The sequence below is a fragment of the Carcharodon carcharias genome, chromosome 9 (assembly GCF_017639515.1).
Source record: "Carcharodon carcharias isolate sCarCar2 chromosome 9, sCarCar2.pri, whole genome shotgun sequence".
Classification (NCBI taxonomy): Eukaryota; Metazoa; Chordata; class Chondrichthyes; order Lamniformes; family Lamnidae; genus Carcharodon; species Carcharodon carcharias.
The window spans coordinates 148,162,311-148,187,295 of record NC_054475.1 but is presented as its reverse complement, the minus strand read 5'-3'; the positions used below and the strand labels follow the sequence as shown (position 1 = coordinate 148,187,295).

General features: G+C 39.6%; 1 protein-coding gene across 2 annotated transcripts in view; it reads right to left on the bottom strand.

Moving 5' to 3' along the window:
* Positions 1–24,985, bottom strand: part of abcb7 (ATP-binding cassette, sub-family B (MDR/TAP), member 7) — a 61,509-nt gene that overhangs the window by 4,025 nt on the left and 32,499 nt on the right. For both annotated transcript variants that reach the window (XM_041195467.1, XM_041195468.1), the window contains 6 exons: positions 22,886–23,043; positions 22,488–22,651; positions 18,972–19,101; positions 5,614–5,785; positions 715–818; positions 329–436 (listed from right to left, as the gene is read on the bottom strand). In XM_041195467.1, the coding sequence (XP_041051401.1) occupies positions 329–436; positions 715–818; positions 5,614–5,785; positions 18,972–19,101; positions 22,488–22,651; positions 22,886–23,043 (836 nt within the window). The remainder of the gene's footprint in view (positions 1–328; positions 437–714; positions 819–5,613; positions 5,786–18,971; positions 19,102–22,487; positions 22,652–22,885; positions 23,044–24,985) is intronic.

The following is a 24,985-nucleotide window of genomic DNA, read 5'->3' as shown; positions in this document are numbered from 1 at the left end:
TGTGGGATGTTGCCAGAGCTGGAATTCATGGTGAGAAAGAGTAAAGGAAGCAAGACTAACCAAGCATCAATCAAACAGGTACTAAAGGCTTTATTAAAACTGCAGGTTCAATAGTTTTAATGGACCTGTATGTCATTCCTGTAGTGGTTTCCCCTCCCCTTCCTCCGGGCAGTCATTTTGAAATGAGGAACTCAACAGTCCCATCATCTTGGTAATGCTACACAGTATGAACAAAACACTGCTTGGTATTGTGGCCCTCAACAAAATACTTGTGAACAAATCCGCTCCGAGATAACTTAGAGTTACGGAAATATTCTAGTTTTCCTACCTTATCCAGAACTAGAATTTCATCTGCATCAACAATTGTAGTAAGCCTATGGGCGATAAACACAGATGTACGGTGGTGCACCAAGTCTCTCATTGCACTGAGAATATTCTGTGGAGAGTGAGTAAAAATGATTCCTTAGCATTGCAAAGACAGTTGGAAACTAAAAACTAACTACGAACCCCATAAATCTGCAATAAAATGGAGAAGTTTAAATTATTTATTTACAAATAAGTAGTCATTTACTCCCAACGTTGAATTACAAAAAGGACATTTGATTCACATGCTGTGAAGTTGAAATGAGTTGTAAATCAGGTAGCAGTGAACATGAAAGAACAAGTGATTTTGTTTTGGAGTATGATATTTGACCAGAAACTTCAAAGGCATACCTCTTCAGTGATGGAATCCAAAGATGATGTAGCTTCATCATACAAGATAATGTGAGGGTTTTTCAGAATTGTCCTAGCAATTGCAACTCTCTGCTTTTCTCCTCCTGAAAGAAACATCAGTTTACATTCACCTCAGGCTATGAATGACAAAAGGTCCATTCAAAATGGTTCAATTCTTCCACAAACATTATGCACAAGGTTGGAGAAAGAGAAAAAAAAGAATAAAAAGTTAAAAGACTATGAAATGTCATTATATTCCCCACTGATTTCACATAATGCCACATTTTAATGTGCTGAAGGTTAAACTACGTTACAAAATAATTTACCATTTTTATCAGTTCAATCAGCATGGTTTTATGCTGCATTGTGAACAATGTCATAGGATCCCTAGACTGGACTAAGAAAGGAATTATAAGGATGCAGTGTTTTACAAAAAAACAGCAATATATCACAGAACACTGACAAAATTGGCATTTTCAGCCTGGTAGGCTTCATGGTGTAAATAGCTAGAGTTTGAAATGGAAAACACTCCTCCACCAGGCATAAAATGGTAGACCAGAGATGCTCCATCTGAAAGAACTATGCAGAGTTATTGATCACAAACAATAAGAGAAAGGTTTATGATGAAAGGTTATCGACCTGAGGTGTCAAGCCTATTTCTTTCTCCACAGATCCTGCCAGAGCTGCTGAACATTTGGAGCATTCTATTTTTATTTCAGATTTGCAGCATCCATAGTATTTTGCTTTTGAAATAAAGGTTTCTCTTCAAAGGTTGACAGAGACTCCACAGAGGTACTGAATGATTAAAATATTACCAAACACAAAATTCAGCATACCAAACACTATTTCCTATTGTTTTCATGTGTCAAGGTTGGAAATGTGGAATGTTTGAAGGGAGGAAATAGGCCATATTCCATTGCTTGCTATCCAGGGAGATATCCTCCTGGTACTTGCTGCTGGTTTTTAAATTTTATATTAGGATCTAATATCTGGTGAGGCATAATGAACTAGATGGGCATTTGGGAATTAGATATTCTGCATGAATTAGATCATTTGGGGGAAAAACGTTCAATTCAAGATAGTATTCAGACTACCAAGGAACAAGAAATGACTCTGTTGAAGAAATTGTTTATTTAGAGATGAAGAAAAGCCAGAACTTGCATTTTCCGTACTCTCCACCGTGGGCCCAACCTGAGCTCCAGCAAGCAGAGTACAGTCATTGCAATTAATTGTTGTTATTTCAGGGCTATGCTCGGTCAGTGTAACAGAGTAAAGGACACATGTTCCAGTTTTTAAAAGAGGCAAATTCTGCTTATGCATGGAAATATTGATGGAAAATTTCCCCATTGTGTTTATTTCTGTCTAGCATCGTTGTTCATGCAAGTTTCTGCTCTTCTCAATTTTCGCTCCTCTATAAATCTGATCTGAATGGTTTTCACAAGTTCCATTGATATGCATTTTTAAAAAATTATAATGTCTGATCATTACTTGATCATACAGCAAGATAGGAGCCAATCTGCAGTGGGACAGAGATGGGTATCAGGGTTTATGAGACTGAAGTCCAGGAAACATCAGAAGGAAAGCTCAAGTGAAACCATAAATTCTGGAAATGGGCTCAAGCTCCAAGTTGTCAGATGTGAGTAAAGAGAGTTGTAGTTAGTTTAACCAAAAATTTTTAACCAAACTATTTTACCGTAGCAAACACTTGTGCAAATGCCACTAACATTTTGCAAATGCAGTACACTTAAGGTAGAAAAGGCTTACATTTATATGGTGCCTTACTGGACATCTCAAAGTGCTTTACAGTCAATTAAGCGCTTTTGAAGTGTAGTCACTGTTATCAGGTACAATAGATTGGCATAGGTGGCACAGTGATATTTGTCACTGGACTAGTATTCTGGAGAAACAAAAACAGAATTACCTGGAAAAACTCAGCAGGTCTGGCAGCATCGGCAGAGAAGAAAAGAGTTGACGTTTCGAGTCCTCATGACCCTTCGACAGAACTTGTGTTCGAGTCCAAGAAAGAGTTGAAATATAAGCTGGTTTAAGGTGTGTGTGTGGGGGGCGGAGAGATAGAGAGACAAAGAGGTGGAGGGGGGGGTGGGGGGGTGTGGTTGTAGGGACAAACAAGCAGTGATAGAAGCAGATCATCAAAAGATGTCAACAACAATAGTACAATAGAACACATAGGTGTTAAAATTAAAGTTGGTGATATTATCTAAACGAATGTGCTAATTAAGAATGGATGGTAGGGCACTCAAGGTATAGCTCTAGTGGGTTTTTTTTTATATAATGGAAATAGATGGGAAAGGGAAAATCTTTATAATTTATTGGAAAAAAAAAAGGGAAGGGGGAAACAGAAAGGGGGTGGGGATGGGGGAGGGAGCTTACGACCTAAAGTTGTTGAATTCAATATTCAGTCCAGAAGGCTGTAAAGTCCCTAGTCAGAAGATGAGGTGTTGTTCCTCCAGTTTGCGTTGGGCTTCACTGGAACAATGCAGCAAGCCAAGGACAGACATGTGGGCAAGAGAGCAGGGTGGAGTGTTGAAATGGCAAGCAACAGGGAGGTTTGGGTCATTCTTGCGGACAGACCGCAGGTGTTCTGCAAAGCGGTCGCTCAGTAGTATTCTGGAGACGCAGGTTAATGCTCTGGAGGCCAGGTTCAAATCCCATCACGGCAGATGGTGAAATTTGAATTCAATAATATGAAACTAATGTCCTTTCGGGAAGGAAATCCTATATCCAGAACCACACCAATGTGGTTGATTCTTAAATGCCCTCTGAATGTACTCTGCCCTAGCCAACGAATAGTTAATTGTGTAAAAATATGGTTTAGTGTTTAAAGAAAATGCTGCGTGTTGAACTACATTTTCCCTTCTTTCTTTTAAATAAAAAAAAAGTGCACTAAAGGTAGTTTTTTGGCCTGATCAGTATCAAGTTATCAGTTCCAAGTAAGAAAATGAATGGAATCAGCATCTTATATTCACATTTTCACTGAACTTATTAAAATACATAATTGAGTACTGGTCATTGAAAGGAAGTATATTGGTAAAGTCTGCTAACTGTATTGAACAGCAATTTACACTATTGCAAGTTAACAATTCAATTTAACTTAATTTAATAGAGAAATGTGTTTACTCATCCTCCTCTCCCACATTAGAATGTACAGCCACTATTTCCATGACCTTCCTATCCCTTCAGGGTCTCCATTCTGAAGACAGGATTGTTTGGATTCAGAAACTTCTCCAGAGCCAGTGCCAATTTCACACATTTTGGATGACAAGTGTTTTTGCAGGGCTAGATAAGTTTCCATAGTGCAATATACAAGCAACAAACAAATTTATTGTTGGTGACAGGATTATTTGCACATGTTTGAACAGGAGAGTTATGGAACACTTGAAGATCTTCCACGTGAAGAAACCAGTTGTCTGCTTTGACAGATTAGAAACACATGAATCCCAATGGACTAAATTTCTTAACCACTTGATGTTACTGAGGCAAAACGTTAGAGCTTCTTGCATAAGCTTTGCAGCAGGAGTAGTGAAACAATGACTGACTATACCCAAAACAAGATTAAATCCCTAACATTAATTTTTTTTCCCGTTTTAGAATGAATATTAGTTAGCGTGGACCGTTTTCAGTTACAGATAATCAATGCACAAAGATACCTAGAAATAAAAGATTAGCTAGTGTTGCTGTTACTAGTTTAGCAAATAATGAAATTGGTTTATATAAAATTTATGTTAAAAAACCTCGAATTCTGTAATTGGAAAGCTACCAAAAAAGAACCGCCATCTCCCCCCCACCCCAGTACAAATGCATTTCTGTGTTTTTAATGAGATAAGCACATACCAATTTTGATAGACTGAATTAAATCAACATTTCCTAGAGAAGTTCTAAAGGTCACCTGGAATATTGAACTTAAAAATGTGCATTTTGCCAGTTATCCATTACTTGCACTGGAGTTGGAAAGGGTAAAAAAAAAGGAAAAACTACGTCAAAGTAGGAGGAAAAAATAACGTTGAAAAAGGCCAACAGCTTCCTCCAATTAGCCAATGACGACATAGCTTCCCAAAATGTATACTTGATCAGTAAATACAAATTCTTTACCTGTTAAACTTTTTCAAATTTATGATAAAGTCTAAAAAACCCTTTGTGGGAGCACTTTCTATCTGACAGATCTAGTCAAAAATGAAGAGCCTGAACTCTTTTGGATGCAGTTAAACATATTAAAGATCAACCAGTAATACGGATTCTACTAATAGTTTGTCTAAGCTAATGTGTTATGCAAAGTGGTTTCTGCTTCAGAGATGACAGCGTAACTCTGGGGTGAGGTCACAATCAAACTTGAGTGCAGTGGTGTAAGACTTGGGAGCTATTCTCAAGTTTGCAACCAAAGTGGATTAAAAAACTGCTCAGGGTTCAGTTGCATTGCACACCACTGAGCAGAGAACAGTAGCTTCACAGTGTGAATCAAAGCTGGCAGTAACCAATCTATACTGCACATTGCCATGGCTGCAAACACATTCACTTCAACGTAACTGACAGAAAAATTCAAAATTACTTAACCCTTTGTATCCAATCCAACTGTCAGTCCACTATTTTTCCTACCTCACCTACTTATTCTTTTATAGCTATTCATCACCACTTTCAATGACAGCTAAGTCAATGGGAGCTGGAATAACATGGTTCCCAGTGATTAAATAGTCAGTCAAAAGTGGTAATATTTCCATGTACAAAAGCCAGACAATTCAAGTTGTCGCACTGGTAGGGAGCCCCACCTGCTGGTTTGGCTGAACACAAGTTTAAAAAGCATTTTCAACAAATCACCAATATTAAGTTAACAGAAGCTAAAGGTTATGCACTCCAATCACAATTTCCAATCTTCCTTTAACTCACCTGAAAGCTTTAGTCCACGCTCACCAACCTGAGTGTCATAACCATTTGGCATTCTGAGAATGGAGTCGTGAAGGCCAGCAAGCCTAGCGACATTATACACTTCTTCTGGCACTGCATTAATATTCCCATATTGAAGGTTGTAAAAAATAGTGTTGTGGAACAGGACTGCATCCTAGAAATCAATGGAAAGAAGCAATACCAACTTCAAATGTACAAAATTACTGAACAATTGAGAAATATAGTAACGCCGATGATATAAATGTAACACAAATGACCATAAACACTTCCGTCTCCTCACACCCAAATTAACCTCAAGTGTTCATTGTTTTCAGTGAAGTATTCCTTGCCTGATCTTCAAGAATACATTTTAGAAATCACATATACTCGGTTCACTATTTCTTGCAATAGAAATGGATGTTTGACAAAGTCATTTAAACTTTTCTACTCATTTGCTGTTAAGTAACCATTTGGTATAGCCTCTGCTGCACTTTTCAGGAATGTTGTCAGGGGGAATTCAGGTAGTAACAAACAGAAGAGCTAATTGCAAAAGAAACTAGTAAACAATTTTAAAATACCATTTTGACTCCCTATAAAGGATGAGGGAGGTTCCTCTTGTGTAAGAAGAGGAAGTTACACAAGAGTTTTCACTTGATGAAAGCTGGTGCTAAATTCCAGTTGCTATGAAATATTGTGCATTTTTGTATTAAAAATGTGTGACTATAAACTAATGAAATTCATGAGTCATACAATGGATAGAAGAGTCTCACTGAATATTTAATCTCCAACAGCTATTAACCTTTACCTATTTAATACAGAAAAAACCACACTAAACAAACACTGCCTTAGCCATCTTATGACTACCAGGAAACAACCAAATCAAAATGGTCATTGCCCTCTCAGGCACAATGAGAGAAATACTCGTTTTCTCACTCAGATTATGCCATCAATATAAATTACAGAAATACTGATTATTGCTTTTTCCATTCACTGAGCAACTAAAATTTGTCATTTGGTTTCATCTGAAATATGAAATAAATACTTGCAATATGCATCCAACACAGGCCCAAAATCATACTGGAAAGCCCTCTGGGTACCAGCTGGGGTGAATGACAAAATAAATTGAGCATGACATGTCCAAAATAATTCATGTTAATGGCAGCCTTGGTTTACTTCTGGAATAGTTCCAGGGTGCTTCCTGAGCAAGGATTGTTGCAAATATCTAGTTCATAACTCATATGCTTTGGAAGATAACACTCATTCCTAAAACTAAAGTTACAAGACAGATAAATGGAAATATCTGATTGAGAAACTGATAAACCTAAGTAAATGCAAATCAAACAAGCTTGGGTTAATTACAGTTAAAAGCTAACCTATGTTTATCTCACAAAGTCAGAGATAGAAGACTAAAACACTGAACAATAGATGACCCAACTCTAAGCTTAAATAGAGCCAGAAAGTCTACACTTATATCTCAATAAAAGATTCAGTTATTTATACAGTTCTCAGATGAAAAATAAGTTAAAAGCCATTTGTAAACAAGAGAGTGTTCCTTGACAGGGCCAGCAATCCTGGGGAAAGAGGGTCGTAAAACTCCATTAGAGATATAAATTATTCACATGAGTCAAATAATCAAAGACTTGTGTTCAAAGTAAAAAAATTAATTTGCATTTCTATTTGGAACATTCCAAGTTTGCCATGTTGTTATCAAGATGGGCTGTGGGGATTAGATTTTTGTTTAATTTTTCTGGTCGCTTCTCAAAGGCAGCTACAGTTTTAGTTTTGTGTAGGCTGCAGCCCACTGAGTCAGGGGAGCAAATGGAGATAAATGTTAGTTAGGCATGCACCTTAAGCAGATAAATACTAACTTTATTGTTCACTGCGCAGAGTGTAGGTGGGGGCTTGAGCTCAGTTTGAAGACAGAATTCATCATGAGGGGGAAAGAAGCCGGAAGATTTGCTTAGCACGAAGCTACAGGAAGAAATCTACAGTGGTCCTCATAGTGAAAGGCAGTTAGCCTTGTGGAAGAAAGTTAGTCCACTTGAACAAGCAGAAAGTACGTGCCAGGAGCTGGGAGTCAGCTGTGGGACTAGCAGCTGTACAAAAGCTAGGGAGTACAGAGGGCCATTATGTTTAAATCCCTAAGAAAGAATGCAGTGAAGCCCAAGTTTCAGCTAAGCAGTCCACAGTCATGAAGGTTGGAAGTTGCAGGGTCGCTTAGTCAAAGGCTAATGGAAAGATCCTTGTGAAATTTCAGACCACAGAACAGGTGGCGGGGGGGGCGCGCGCGCGTGGGAAGAGAGGTTGGGGTTGCGAAGAAAAGGCAGTGGGAGAGCAATAGGGGATTTTATTTTAAAGGGCAACAGACTGATATTCTTCCGCCACAAATGTGTCACCAGGATGTTATATTGCCTCCCTGGTGCCTGGGTCAAGGATGTTACTCAGTGGCTGCAGGGTATTCCGAAAAGGGAGGGTGAACAGCAGAGGTCGTGGTCCATAACCATACCAACAACATAGGTTTAAAAAAAAGGGATGAGGTCCTGAAAACGGAATATAGGGAGCTAGGAAATAAATCAAAAGGCCATGTGCTAGTGAGATCAGGAATAGGAGAACAGACCAGATGAATGCATGACTGCAGAGATGGTGTAGGAGGGAGGGGTTTAGATTCCTGAAGCATTGGGACCAATTCTGGGGAAGATGGGACCTGTACAAGCTGGGCAGGTTGCACTCCATTATCCTTGCAGGAGTATTTGCTAGTACTGTGGGGGAGGGTTTAAACTAGAGTGGCAGGGGGATAGGAATCTGAGTGGGGAGACACAAGAGAGGGAAACAAAGATAGGAATGAAAGACAAAAGTAGAAAGCAGAAGTGGAAGGCAGAGAAAACAAGGGCTAGCATCAAATAGGGCCACAGTACAAAAAAAAGTATAAAAATATTAAAAAGACAAGTCTAAAGGCACTGTATCTGAATGCATGGAGCATTCGCAATAAGGTAGATGAATTAACAGCTCAAATTGATGTTAATGGGTATATGATTGCGATTACAGGCATAGCTGCAGAGTGACCAAAGCGGGGAACTGAACATCCAAGGTTGTTTGATATTTAGGAAGGACAGGCAAAAAGGAAAAGGCGGTGGTGTTAGTTAAGTTAATTGTTGGTTAAGATGGAATTAGTGCAATAGTGAGAAAGGATATTTGTTCAGAAAAATCTAGGTCTGGAATCAGCCTGGGTGGAGCTAAGAAGCAACATGGGGCAGAAAATATTAGTGGAGGTTTTCTACATGCCTCAAAACAGTAGTTGTAAGGTAGGGGACTGCATTAAACAGGAATAAGTTCCTGCAGTCTGCACGAGATAGTTTTTTTTAGACCAGTATGTCACGGAACCAACTAGGGAACAAGCTATCCTAGATTTGGTATTATGCAATGAGAAGAGGTTAATTAATAATCTAGTTGTGTGGGGTCCTTTATGGATCAGTGACCATAACATAATGAAGAATTCTACATTTGGATGGAAAGTGAAATAGTCCAATCCAAAACTAAATCTAAACAAAGGAAACTACGAAGGTATGAGGGGTGAGTTGGCTACAATAGAGGAAATTCAATAAAAGGCATGACGGTGGATAGGCAATGGCTAATATTTAAGGAACGAATGCATGCATTGCAACGATTAAAAATTCCTTGCTGGTGCAAAACCACAACAGGAAGAGCAGCCTAACCATGGCTAACAAAAGAAATTAAGGATAGTAATACATCCAAAGGAGGGGTCATATAAAGTTGCTAGAAAAAGTAGCAAGCTTGATGATTGGGAGCAGTTTAGAATTCAACGAAGGAGGGCCAAGAGATTAAGAGGGGAAAAATAGAATGAGTGTAAATTTGCAAGAAGGAACATAAAAGTGGGCTGTAAAAGCTTCCATAAGTGTGTCAAAGAAAAAAGATTAGTGAAGACAAAAACAGTTCCTTTACAATCCGAAACGGGAGAATTTATTGTAGACAACAAGGAAATGGCAGAGCAAATAACAACTACTTTAGTTTCTGTCTTCATGGAGGAAGATACAAATAACTTCCCATGAATGCTAAGGAACGAGAGTCAGGTGAGAAGGAGAAATTGAATGAAATTAGTACTTCTAAAAAAAAAGGGGAGAAATTAATGGGACTGAAAGCCGATAAATCCCCACGGCCAGATAATCTACATCCTAGGGTACTAAAGGAGGTGGCCATGGAAATAGTTGGTTGTCATCTTCAAAATTCTATAGATTCTGGACCCAGCAGATTGGAGGATGGCAAATGTAGCCCCACTATTTCAAAAAGGAAGGAGAAAAAGGAAATTACAGACTGATTAGTCGAGCATTAGTAGGGAAAATGCTAGAGTCTATTATAAAGGACGTGAAAACAGAACATTTAGAAAATATCAATGGGATTAGACAAAGTCAACATGGATTTATGAAAAGGAGATTATATTTGACAAACCTACTGGAGTTTTTTGAGGACATAACTAGCAGAATAGATAAGGGAGAACCAGTGGAAGTGATATATTTGGATTTTTAGAAGGTTTTTGATAAAGTCCCACATAAGAGGCTAGGTGTGCAAAATTAAAGCACATGGTATTGGGGTAATGTGTTGGCATGGATTGAGAATTGGTTAGCAGACAGGAAACAGTAGGAATAAATGGGTCTTTTTCAGAGTGGCAGGCAGTGATAGTGGGGTACCGCAGGGATCAGTGCTTAGGCCCCAGCTCCTCACAATATATCAATGATTTGGATTAAGGAATCAAATATAATATTTCCAAGTTTACTGACGACACAAAACTAGGTGGAAACTAGAGTGGTGAGGAGGGTGTTAAGCAGCTTCAAGGTGATTTAGACAAGTTGAGCAAGTGGGCATATACATGGTAGATGCAGTATGAGATGGATAAATGTGAAGTTATCCACTGCACTTTGATAGGAAAAACAGAAAGGCAGAGTATTACTTAAATGGTGATAGATTGGGAAATGTTGATGTACAAAGGGACCTGGGTGTCCTTATACACCAGTCACTGAAAGCATGCATGCAGGTGCAGCAAGCAGTTGAAAGCAAATGGTATGGTGGCCTTCATTGCGAGAGGACTTGAGTACAGAAGCAAGGATGTCTTACTGCAGCTGTACAGTGCCTTGGTGAGACCACAAGAGTAGTTGTGTGCAGTTTTGGTCTCCTTACTTAAGGAAGGATATCCTTGCCATAGAGGGAGCACAGCAAAGGCTCACCAGGCTGATTCCTGAGATGGAACAATTGTTACATGAGAAGAGATTGGGCTGACTAGGCCTTTATTCTTCTAAACTCCAGTGGATACGAGGGGATCTCATTGAGACGTATAGAATTCAGACAGGATGGGACAGACTGGGTGCAGGGATGATGTTTCCTCTAGCCGGGGGGGGGGGCAGAACAAGGGGTCACAATGTCAAGATACAGGCTATTTAGGACTGAGAGGAGGAGAAATTTCTTCACTAAGAGGGTGGTGAACCTGTGGAATTCTCTACCACAGAAGACTGTGGAAGCTAAATTACTGAATATATTTAAGGAGAAAATAGATAAATTTCTAAAGGTGTCAAAGAGTATGAGGAGAGAGCAGAAGTATGGTTTTGAGATAGAGAATCAGCCATGATCATATTGAATGGCGGTGCGGGCTCAAGGACCGAATGACCTTCTTCTGCTCCTATTTTCTACGTTTCTATGTAACGAGAAGAAAGTAAAGTGAATCCCAAAGGGCAGCAACAGACCTTTGGGTTGGTCCCAGGAGGGGCGAATGAGCTTTCAGATTTCATAAGGCAAGGGAACTCAGAGGGTTGGGGGGATCGGTAGGTGAAGCCAGGGGTAAGTAAAAGTAAAATTGGATTCATATTAGCTATAAAACTAGAGTGTTAAATTAGTAATGTTTACTTAATTTTTTTTCAATAAAATAAAATTTGTTCTTGTTTAAAAATGTGAAATCTTTTGATGTAATTCTGGACGTTTGCATTTCTCTAAGTGTCCCTACCGGGTTAAAACAGAATGCAAATACGAACATGCAGAAGTAAGCCATTCAGCTCCTCAAGCCTGATCTGCCATTCAATAAGATCATGGCTGATCTGTTTTCAAGTTCTGCATTCCCATCTACCCCGATAATGTTTGATTCCCTTGCCTAACAAGAATCTACCTCTGCCTTAAAAATATTCAATGACCCCACTTCCACTGCCTGAGGCAGAGTGTGTTCCAAAGTTACACAGACCTCAGGAAAAACTTCTCATCTGTACTACAAAGGTGACCCCTAATTTTAAAACAGTGCCCCCTAGTTCTGGACTCACCCACAGAGGAAAGATCCTTTCCACATCCACTTTATTAAGACCTTTCAGGATCTTATATACTTCAATCAAGTCACCCTTCACTCTTCTAAACTCTGCTGGAAACAAGCCCAGCATGTCTAATCTATGCTCATAAGACAACCCGCTTATTCCAGCAATCAATCTAGTAAACCTCCTCTGAGCCACCTCAACACATTTACATCCTTCCTTAAATAAGGAGACCGTTATGGCAGGCAGATGGTAAATGCCAAGCTGCTCAGATCCCAGGGGGAAACTTGAAGCAACTGCCACAACTATTTGCAATTTGTATGTTTTTCAAGATGCAGGCTTTGAATTCAGTAGTAATAAGACCACTGAGTCTTACAGGTTTGCTACAAAACTAAATTAAACCTTTATTAATAAAAAAATGATTTAAAGTACAGACATAGGTTTACAAATTATTACTATGATAACTCCTGGCTCCCCAAGTTAATCTAACTCCCAGTTACACCTCTGATATGGGAACAGTAAGACACAGATTTTTAAAAGACCCAGGCAAAGTAACATGATACCCTGAATAGCTGAATTCAAAGTGAGTTTTCCTCAGCTTCAGTTCCTTGTAGAAAGCAATTTGAGGCTTAGATGCTGGGGGTTTTTTCACACTTGTTAGATCTTACAATGTTTTCCCTTGTACACAACCTTCTTTCCTTTATACGTATTTTCCCCTTTGAATGCAAATTCCCATTGTTTCACTATATCTTTGGACTTTACCTCTCTAATAACAAAAATGTAATCATGGTACCAATTTTACCAGGAATTTTTGGGAAAAATAAACAGTGTCTTAACTTCTCCTGGCTAGGTGAAACATTTCGTCCACTCTTTTGAATTCAAGTTAGTCTGGTTTATTTAAAAATGCAAATCTTCCCTTTACACCTCACATTCTAAAACTTCATGTTTACCTATTTAGCATTTCAAACCTAGTTTCCCATCTAATACATCAAAGCCTTCAGACAAGATGTCTCTAATTAAAACCCACCCACATAATCACCCTTAGACAACGATCCCACTATAACCCTACAATAAATTCCAATAACATTATGAAAATCTCTGACAGAGACCAAAATTGCACACAGTATTTCAGATGTGATCTCACCAATGCCCTTTATAACTGAAGCTAACATACTTACTTTTATAAAAATAATAAAAAACTGCGGATGCTGGAAATCCAAAACAAAAACAGAATTACCTGGAAAAGCTCAGCAGGTCTGGCAGCATTGGAACAGAGGACTCGAAACGTCAACTTTGTTCCTCATGACCCTTCAACAGAACTGAGTAAAATTAGGAGAGGGGTGAAATATAAGCTGGTTTAAGGTGGGCGGGGGGGGGGGGGGGGGTGGTATGGGGGGAGGTGTGGGGGGAGAGGGTGGTTATAGGGACAAGCAAGCAGTGATAGGAGCAGATAATCAAAAGATGTCACAGACAAAAGAACAAAGAGGCGTTGAAGGTGGTGATATTATCTAAAAGAATGTGCTAATTAAGAATGGATGGCAGGACACACAAGGTACAGCTCTAGTGGGGTGGGGTGAAATAAGACTTACAGAGCATAAAAGGTATAGATTTAAGAATAATGGAAATAGGTGGGAAAAGAAAAATCTATATAAATTATTGGAAATAACAAAAGGGAGGGGGAAGAAACTTAAAGGGAGTGGGGATGGAGGAGGGAGTTCAAGATCTAAAGTTGTTGAATTCAATATTCAGTCTGGAAGGCTGTAACGTGCCTAGTCAGAAGATGAGGCGCTGTTCCTCCCATTTGCGTTGAGCTTCACTGGAACAATGCAGCAAGCCAAGGACAAACACTTGGGCAAGAGAGCAGGGTGGAGTGTTAAAATGGCAAGCGACAGGGAGGTTTGGGTCATTCTTGCAGACAGACCGCAGGTGTTCTGCAAAGCGGTCGCCCAGTTTGCGTTTGATCTCTCCAATGTAGAGGAGACCGCATTGGGAGCAACGAATGCAGTAGACTAAGTTGGGGGAAATGCAAGTGAAATGCTGCTTCACTTGAAGGGAGCTTTTGGGCCCTTGGACGGTGGGGAGAGAGGAAGTGAAGTGGCAGGTGTTGCATCTTTTGCGTATGCATGGGGAGGTGCCGTAGGTGGGGGTTGAGGAGTAGGGGACACGCTGGTCCATTCCTCCGTCACCCCCTACTCCTCAAGCCCCACCTACAGCACCTCCCCATGCCCAGGCAAAAGATGTAACACCTGCCCCTTCACTTCCTCTCTCCTCACCGTCCAAGGGCCCAAACACTCCTTTCAAGTGAAGCAACATTTCACTTGCATTTCCCCCAACTTAGTCTACTGCATTCGTTGCTCCCAATGCGGTCTCCTCTACATTGGAGAGAGCAAATGCAAACTGGGCGACCACTTTGCAGAATACCTGCAGTCTGTCCGCAAGAAAGACCCAAACCTCCCTGTCGCTTGCCATTTTAACGCTCCACGCTGCTCTCTTGCCCACATGTCTGTCCTTGGCTTGCTGCATTGTTCCAGTGAAGCTCAACGCAAATGGGAGGAACAGCGCCTCATCTTCCGACTAGGCATGTTACAGCCTTCCGGACTGAATATTGAATTCAACAACTTTAGATCTTGAACTCTCTCCTCTATCCCCACCCCCTTTTCGTTTCTTCCCCCTCCCTTTTGTTTTTTCCAATAATTTATGTAGATTTTTCTTTTCCAACCTATTTCCATTATTCTTAAATCTATAGCTTTTATGCCCTGTTAGTCTTATTTCACCCCACCCCCACTAGAGCCGAACCTTGTGTGTCCTGCCATCCATTCTTAAATAGCACATTCTTTTAGATAATATCACCACCTTCAACACCTCTTTGTTCTTTTGTCTGTGACATCTTTTGATTATCTGCTCCTATCACTGCTTGCTTGTCCCTACAACCACCACCCCCCCCCCCAACTTCTCTCCTTCCACCTTCCCCTCCTCCACCTTAAACCAGCTTATATTTCACCCCTCTCCTAATTTTACTCAGTTCTGTTGAAAGGTCATGAGGACTCAAAACGTCAACTTTGTTCTTCTGCGCCGATGCTGCCAGACCTGCTGAGTTTTTTCAGGTAATTCTGTTTTGATTTTGGATCCTTACTTTTATGTTCAATTCCTCTTGTAATGAAGGATAGTATTCCATTAGCCGCCTTGATTACATGCTCTAACTACCTGCATACTAACTTTTTGTGACTCCAGGAGAGCACCTAGATCCCTCTGCATTTTGGAATTCTGCAGTTGTTCTCTGTTTAAGTAATACTATGCTTTTTTATTCTTCCTGCCAAAGTGAACAACTTCATATTTTCCCCACATTATACTCCATCTGCTAGATTTTTGGCCACTCACTCAACTTATCTATATCTACAATCTCCTTATGTCTTCTCACAACATACTACCATGCCTTTGGTCCCCTCATCCAAGTCACTGATAAATTGTAAAAAGTTGAGGCCCCAGCACAGACCCCTGTTAATCAGACAAAGACTCATTTATGCACACTGTTTTCTGCCAGCCAGCAGCCTATCCTCTATCCAGGCCAATGTGTTACCCCCTACACCATGAGCTTTTATTTTCCACAATAACCTTTGATGTGGCACCTTATCAAATGCCTTCGAAAATCCAAGTACAGTATGTTTACAGGCTTCCCTTTATCCATAGCACACGTCACTCCTTCAAAAGAACTCCAATAAATTGGTTGAACATGATTTCCCTTTCACAAAACCATGCTGACTCTTCCCGGTTACCTTGTGTTTTTAATGATAGACTAACACCTTCCCCCAACAGATGTCCAGCTAATTGGCCTATAGTTTCCTGTTTTCTGCCTCCTTCCCTTCTTAATTCATTTTGCATTATGTACATCAATCTTACATACGAACACACAAACAAGGAGTAGGCGATTCAGTCCCTTGAGCCTGCTCTGCCATTTAATAAGATCATGGCTGATAGTAATCTGAAATCTGCATCCCACCTACCCCTGATAACCTATCACCCCTTACTTAACAAGAATCCATCCACCTCTGCCTTAAAAAATATTCAAAGACTCTGCTTCCACCACCTTTTCAGCAAGAGTTCCAAAAAGACTCATGGCCCTGAGTGAAAAAATTTCACCTCATCTGTTTTAAATGGACAACCGCTTATTTTTAAACAGTGACCCCCTAGTTCTAGACTCTTCCACAAGAGGAAACATTCTCTCCATATCCACCTGTCAAGACCCCCTCAGGATCTTAAGGGTTTCAATCAAGTCGCCTCTTACTCTTCTAAACTCCAGCAGATACAGACCTAGTCTGTCCAACCTTTCCTCATAAGACAACCCATCCATTCCAGGTATTAGTCTGGTAAACTTTCTCTGAACTGCTTCCAATGCACCTTGCTTTAGTTTTTAAACAATTTCACCATATAAAATAAGTAACTTAGACTCAAATTTAGAACTGTTTCCAATGTTTGCTTAATGAGCTGTTTGCTCTCCAGAGCAGCAATGTAAGAGATCATGGCGATGTATTCAAGTATTATAGCTTATTGAAATTACAATCAATTGTCATCCCTTCTATTTCTTTCCTTGAAAACGTTCTCTCTTCTAAGCCATGACTCCACAAATTTCAGCAAACCTTTAGTAAAGCTAGGGGCCATTATACAAACAATACACAACGAATTCTAGTAGGATATTTGATCATAACAAACCTCAATCCTATCTTCACCTCTGCATTCTCCAGCACACATTGGACACTGAATAGGAACAGGAAGCCAGGCTGGTTAACTCCCTTCATACCATAGCGATGTTATGCAAAGAATTTATTTGCCACAGTGAATTTAACACCACCAGAGATGCAGGCTGGAACATTCTGGGCCTGTATAGTCATGTACCATACACCAGACTAATTGGGTGCATTCAAAGTCACAGGAGCCCTACTGTAATCAATTTATTAGGTATATTTAGCTCACAATGAAAAAAGGTACTTGGAGACCTTGTATACCTTTCTAGTTGATTTTTGAATGCAAATATAATTTGAAGTTACATAGCACCGTTAATGGAGAAAAATGTCCCAAAGTGCTTTAAAGAAGCTACACCATTTGAAATGACAAGAGCCAAACAGCAGGTCTTAGCTTTTTCAACACCATCTTAGGACTCTTCAAACAACAAAGCCATTAGACAAAAGCTTCTATACAAAGCCTGCAGCATTTAAACACTCCATCTAGTGGCCTGGCCATTACTTCAAAATGGTTCATAACTGAAAAATCAAAGATTTGTTGCATATAGTTTACACATTTTTGAATCCTCAGGATTAGAACGTGAGACAAAATCCACAAGAACTCAACATAACTGATGTATTTATGCAGTTAAATTATTCCAAACCCAAAACAGCCTATCATACGTCATTGCAGTCAGCTTCAAGTTGGGCTTCCATTTTCAGAAGTTAAGACTGCCCAAAGCAAGAATAGTTCAGACCATTGTTGTGCAACCAGAAGTATTTATCAAAGACAGAAATACCTGGAAAAACTCAGCAGATCTGGCAGCATCGGCTGAGAAGAGCAAAGTTGACGTTTCGTGTCCTCATGATCCTTCAACAGAACTAAGTAGAAATAGGAAAGGGGTGAAATATATTCTGGTTTAAGCACCCCCCCCCCCCCCCCCCCCCCAAACAAACTAGCTTATATTTCACCCCTTTCCTATTTCTACTTAGTTCTGTTGAAGGGTCATGAGGACTTGAAACGTCAACTTTGCCCTTCTCTGCTGATGCTGCCAGACCTGCCGAGTTTTTCCAGGTATTTCTGTTTTTGTTTTGGATTTCCAGCATCCGCAGTTTTTTGTTTTTATCAGAAGCATTTAACAGTTTGGCTAACAATTTTCATAAAGCGATGAATGTAATGCTATTTACTTACTGAGTATGACAATTGTTCTGTGAATTGTTACTATGTCAGTTTGCATTCCCCGCCCCCCCACCACTGTCCATGGATATCAAATCTACATTGTTACAATCCTGTTAGGGACTGCCAACATTGAAAAAGAAATCCAGATGACTTGCCAATAGAATTATGCCATAAGATTTCACTATTTTTAAAACAAACTTTATCGTATATAAAAGACAAAAAACAAACACCATTAGCTTAACAATATGGTTTAGAATTATATAGGTTATGCACTCTGGTTTACTTCCTACTTTCAAGAATTCTCTTAAGACACATCAATCTTAAAAGTTATTTACTTCTGTAGGGGCCAACCATAAGTAGCCACAGCCCCGTGGAGAATTTTCCTCAGCTCCAGTTATTCTCAGAATTAAAACTTCCATTTACCATCTCTAACTGTGGATGCCTCAGTCCCTTGTTTTAGTTACTTTTCCAATACTGCCAAGCTAAATGGCTGGTTACTTTCTTTTGCAATAAGACACTGAGGCCTTCCATAGATTGTCCCACTAGCTTCAAACTAGGCGATCTTCAAACTTCTAATCCTCAAGATTCAAACTGAGATTACACCTCTTCTGCCTTCCATACGGTCGATGAAGCTAGTGTTTTACTCTGTTTACTGCGCAGGTCTGTCATTTATTTTGGCTAGCTTCTGTGAGCTGCAAACCACACAAGGAGAAAACTGCCACCCTCTCCAAGCAAACACCCAGATAAATTGAAACTAGAGTCTTCCTAAGCTTCATCCATCTGCATTACAACGTAGCCTGCTCTGGGCTATCCTCAAACCAATCTTTTAAGCTAATTACCCCTCATTTACAATTTTTCCAGCTAAGTAAGCCCAATTGGTGCTCTATAGCACTCTCTCTTCACTCTGATTCAATTAAACAAATATAGGCAATCTTCTGAACTGCCAATTCCTTAGGTTTTCTGGTAAATCACTAAAGCCCAGCATTTTAATTACCTTGCCTTTACAACAACAATCTTCCCAGAGTTAAACATTACCTCTAAAAGCTTAACATGAATCATGAACTAGATATTCACAATGGCATTCCTTCATGTTGAGGCTATGGTCCCTGCTTAAACACACCTACTTTTGAGACCAGCTGAAAGACATTAGGAGACAGTTGTTTTTACCTGTGGTACAACACCAATGGTTTTCCTCAAGCTTTCCAAACTGATGTCTTTAATATTCTGACCAGCCACATAAATGTTCCCTTTCTGAGGCTCGTAGAAACGGAACAGCAATCTCACTATTGTGCTTTTCCTAAATCATAGAAAATATGTACAATTATTTAATACATTTACAAATCTTTGTGGAAACATGAATGAATCTACTAATGCTGATCACTAATTTAGAAGATTCTTTTCCACGACTTATAGAATTATAAATTGGATAATCTTGGTGGTAAACACTGTCGCAAACAAGGTGGGCTAAGAACATAAGAGATAAGAGCAGGTGGAGGCCATTTGGCCCCTCAAGCCTACCCCGCCATTCAATAAGATCATGGCTAATCTGCCCCAGGCCTCGATTCCTCTTTCATGCCAGCTCCTCATAACCCTCAACTTTCTGATATTTCAAAAATCTATCTACATCCTCTTTAAATGTTCCCTAAATATTCTAAATGTTCTACTAAATATTAGTAAAAATCAAAAGAGATAAAGTCACTCAAGATAGAAAGGGGGTGATGGGCAGAATCAATAAATCAAACTTAACCCCAGATGGATTGCATTCACTCATCTCAATATTGAGACAATTACATAAATATCAACATTCATTAGAAAAGGGAACAGTGCCAGAAGACTGGGAGACAGCTAACATATTCTCTCTCTCTTTAAAATATTTGAGTAAGTCCAGGGAACTAAAGATAAGTTAGCTTAACATTGGTGTTAGAAAAAATGGAATCTTTACTAAAGGATGCAATAAAAGTACATTTGGATATAAAAAAAAGTTTTAATAAAACAAGGCTTTCTAAAGGGATCATGCTTGACCAACTATACGAAATTTTTGAAGTAACAGAAGGGTAGACAAGGGTAGTTCAGTAGATATAATGTTTTGGGTTTTCAAAATGTCTTCAACAAAGGTGCCTCATTGTAGACTGATGACTAATGTAAGAGTCAAGGGATAAATAGAATGGATAGAAAGCTAGTCACAAAACAGAAAACAGAGTGAGGGTTATGGTAACTACTCATTACAAAAAAGGTGGGAAGTAGTGTTCCACACTGACCATTGTTGTTGACAATTTACAGAAGACGCTTTGGACTTAGGAATCAGAAGTATGCTTTCAAAATCTGCAGGTGATACCAAATTTTGGGGTATAGTCAATACTGAGGAAAAATGCAACAAAACACAAACCATTAATGAGCTTGTAGAATGGGTCTGTAATTAGCGAATACATTTCAATAGAGTTAAGTGTGAGGTGACACTTTTTGGCAGGATTGCTTTGTCCAAATGACAGCAGCAAAAGAATCTAGGGTGTACTGTTACAGATTGCTAAAAGTAGTGACACTGTTAATAAGGCCATTAAAACAAAACGCAAACAAAGCACTGGGCTTCACTTCTAGTGGAATAGAATTTTTAAAAATCAGAGAAGTTCCATTAAATTTCTTTAGAGCCTGGGTTAGTCCACACTTGGGAGTACTATGCACAGTTCTGGTCTCTATTATAAAAAAAGATAGAGGCACTGGAGAAGGCACACAAAAAGTTAGAATCATACCAAACTACGAAGATATTTTCATCAGGAAAGGCTGAACAGGCTGGGGCTCTGTTTTGGAAAAACAGAAAGCTGATGTGTGGCCTGAGAGGTCTTCAAGAATATGAATGAGTTTGATAGGGTGAACAGAGCCAAAATGTTTCCACTTATGGGAAATTCCAAAATAAGGGATGATTAAGTATAAAACAGTTACTAATAAATCCAATAGGGAATTCAGAGGAGTCTTCTTTATCCAAAGAGTAGCACGAATATGAAATTCAATATCACAAAGAGTAGCTGAGACAAATAGCATAGATGCATTTAAGGGGAACTAGTTAAGCATGATGGGAAAGGAATAGAAGGATATGCTGCTGGGGAAGAAACAACAGAAAATGCTAGGATTCTCAGAAGGCTGGGAATCTGTGGAAAGAGAAAACTGAGTAAACATTTCAGGCCAATGACCTTTGGATTGATCAGAGTTCAATGAAGAGTGGTAGGAGAAAGTTCATGTGAACCAGTTGGCTTGAATGGTCTATTTCTGTGCATTAGGTATACAATTCTAGATACTGATTTGCATAACATTATTTGACATTTGAAGGAAAGCCATGTACATATATGAATAACAATATTAGGGAATTCCATTGCAGATTTTTTTTAAAAAATAGAATTTTTGTTTTATGAACATCAGTATCACTGCTGTCTTTGTACCATGTTAAAGGACAGGGATAGGTAGCATTGTTCTTTACTTAAATCTTGATAATGATCAGACTGGAACCTTCAAAATTTTCAATTATTTCTACTCATTTAAATTTATTACCCGATGGATTAAACTGTTTCTGAATGTCCATCAAGCCCACCAATTTGGATGAATTTGGTCAAAAAGATAAGCTTTGAATGCAATTTTGAAACTGGAGAAAGAAGTGGAGAGGCAGAAAGGTTTAAATGAGCGAAATGTGTGTTGGGTCAAGGCAGCTGAAGGTTCTGACACCAATCGTGGAGCAAAGAGAGAGTAGGGTGCACAAAAGGCCAGAGGCATGGGTTAGAAAGTCGTGGAATGATTTTAAGGCCAGGACTTTGTTCCTAATCCCCAAAACGTTTAATTTAAATAAAGCAGCTACCAAGAATAAAAGAGTGTCTCAGTGCGAGACAGGATATAAGGTGATGTAGTTGTGAAAGGCTGGAATTTAGGGAAGGTGACGAAAGAAATTTACCAAGGAAAACATGGCAGAAATCGGATCAAGAAGTGAAAGAAACAGGAGTAAAAGCTTCAATAGAAGTAGGAGCAAGGTAAGGATATAGGATGGTAATATTAAGAAGGTAGAATTAACACATTAGATTATAGGATTTGATGTTCACTTCTGCCAAAAATAAATGCCAAGGTTTTGTATGACCTAGTTCAGCTTGGGAAAATGGCCAGGAAGAGGGTCGGAGTCAGTGGCACGAGAATGGAGTTCATTGTGGGAGCCACATACAGTTGCTTTGGCTCTCCCAATGGTCTGGATTTTTTATTTTTGACTTATTCACATGTAAACATCTGACACCCTCATGCGAGCAGATATCACCAATGCTTTGCAGGTCAGAGGTTAATTACTGATAGATGATCAACCAAAACAAGCACGTTACATTCTTAAAGGCCAATTTTCAAATTAAAGGGAAAAGCGCAAAGGAACAAGAAAAGAAGCATTGGCTAAGGACTATCATTGATTAGGAAAGTCCCAGGTTCTGTTTCTCAGCTACATTGAATTAATGAATATCAGTGGGATAGCAAGTCTGGGCGAAAAAAGGGGTCCCCACTACTGATTATTATTCAGTGATTCTTGTCCATAAGTGAGAGGGGTTGGGGTGGGCAGGGGAAGAGCACATGAGAGCGCATGCAAAATTCAAGAGACGAATAAAGTGAAACATGTTTCAAAGACAAAAAATTAAAATGCTAAGGTTACCAATGTAAATGAGCCCTTACCCAGAACCACTACCACCTACAATTGCCACCTTCTTCCCAGCAGGAACTTCAAATGAGACTCCATCAAGGACTCTGTGACCATTGATATATTCGAAGCAAACATCTTCAAAAGTGATTGTAGATTTCTCAGGAGAAACCTTAAGTTCTGGAGCCTTTTCTGTATCCTAAAAAACCCAAAAAACAAAGTTGGAATACTGAGCTCGGAGGAACATCCAGGTTAAAATAAAAACATTTTGTAATTCTCACCTGATTTTCCACTGAGACATTTATAAAAAATGAAGTAACAATCTCACAGTAAAGATTTTCATGTTATTTTACGGAATTCACACAATTTCTGGCTAAAAATCTAGAAGTTAAGAGTTCTTCACCATTGACTTTCAAGAACTGTACAACCTTACCTTGATTTTTGAGTCAACACTTAGCAAGGTAAACAAAGTGTTCATGTCTATTAGCGCCTGCCGTGTCTCTCTATATACTGTGCCCAGAAAATTTAAGGGAAGAGACAATTGGAAAAGTAGGCCATTTACCATCACCAGGTCTCCAACTGTTAGTGTACCTACAAAAGAATGGGTGTTACAATAAACTTCTACATAGGTTTAAATTCAATTCAACTTGAAAAAATATATGCAAAAACATTGAACATGATCTTAATAGTACATAACAATGTTTGCATTATCCAGCGTAAGGTGATGAATTTAACTAAACAGAAGTGGGGATGTTTGCTGATGATTGCACAATGTTCAGTACCATTTGCAATCCTCAGATACTGAAGTAGTCCATGTCCATGCGCATAAAGACCTGGACAACATTGTGGCTTGAGCTGATAACTGGGAGGTAACTTTCACACCAGACAAGTGCCGGGCATTGACCATCTTCAACAATAGAATCTAACCCTTTCTCCATGACATTTAATGGCATTACCATTGCCGAGTGACCACCTCCCCTCAACTCCATCAACATCCCAGGGGTTACCAGTGACCAGAAACTAAACTGGACCAGCTATATAAATACTGTAGCTAAACGAGTAGGTCAGAGGCTGGGAATTCCAAGATGAATAAATCACCTGCTCATTCCCCAAAGCCTGTTCACTATCTACAAAGCACAAGTCAGGAGGGTGATGGAATACTCTCCATTTGCCTGGATGAGTGTGGCTCCAGAAGTACTCAAGAAGCTTGACACCATCCAGGACAAAGCAATCTGCTTGACACTCCATCCACCAACTTAAAGATTGACTCCCTCCAACACCAATGCACAATGTCAGCAGTGTGTACCATATACAAGATGCACTACAGTCACTCACCAAAGCTCCTGGCACAGCACTTTCTAAATCCATGGCCTCTACCACCTAGGTAGTCAAGCACAGCAGGTGCATGGGAGCATTGCCACCTGCAAGTTCCCAACCATTCTGACTTGGAACCATACTGCTGTTCCTTTACTATCGCTGGTTCAAAAACCTGCAAGTCCTTTCCCAACAGCACTGTGGGTGTACCTACACCAAATGGACTGCAGTAATTCAAGGCTCAATGAACTTCACAAAGGCAATTAGGTATGGGCAATGATGCCGATGCCAGTGATGCCCAGATCCTGTGAAAGAAATAAAGCTTAATGGGAGTCTACTAATTGGGATTCATCAATGGCTGTGTCATAATTCTCACATACACTGAGTACCTTACTTAGTAGCGTAGCCCTCTTTATCTGGACAGGGGATGGCTGGGTGAGGAAGGAAACACAAACAAAAAACAAACAGGGAGATCTATTCCACTCAAAACTATGCTTCTAACAAACTGCAGCTTTAACAGTTCTTTCCCCCCATTCATTCTTAGCATGAGAAGCACTGTCTCCATGCTGGCATATACTGCCCTTCCCTAGTTGCTCTCAAGAACAGGAAGCTGGGTTGCCTTCTTGAAGGCTACATGGGCCGAATGTATGCCCAGACAGCAGTCAAGGAGTTCCAGGATTTCGACCCAGCAATAATTAATGTCCAAATCAGGATTATGTGCGACTTAAGAGGTGATGGGGTTCCCATGCACCTGCTGTCCTCGTGCTTCAAGGTGGCAGCAGTCACAAGTTTGGGAAGTGCTGCCAAAGAAATGGCAGCAAATAACTACAGATCATCCTGTAGAAAGTACACTGTGCAGCCATGGTGCATCAGTAATGGATGTTTAAGCAGTTGATGAGGTGCCAGTCAAGCAGAAATATTTGGTCTGGATGCAGTTGAGCATCTTGAGTGTTATTGCAGCATCACCCATCAGAATCTCAACTTGTGTTGTTTAGGTGTGAAAAGCCTTTTAAAAGTCAGTACCTGCTTCAGTACCATCCCTACTAAAGGATGCAAATATGGAGATGGTAGGAGAGTTAAAAGAGACAAAAAAAAGAGGTCCAATATCCAGTTCAAAATTCTGCACACTTTAAATGCTGCATGGTTATACTGTAGTAGCTAATGCATGATTAATTATAAATATGACACTTTAAAGGATAATAAAGATTCATATCAATTT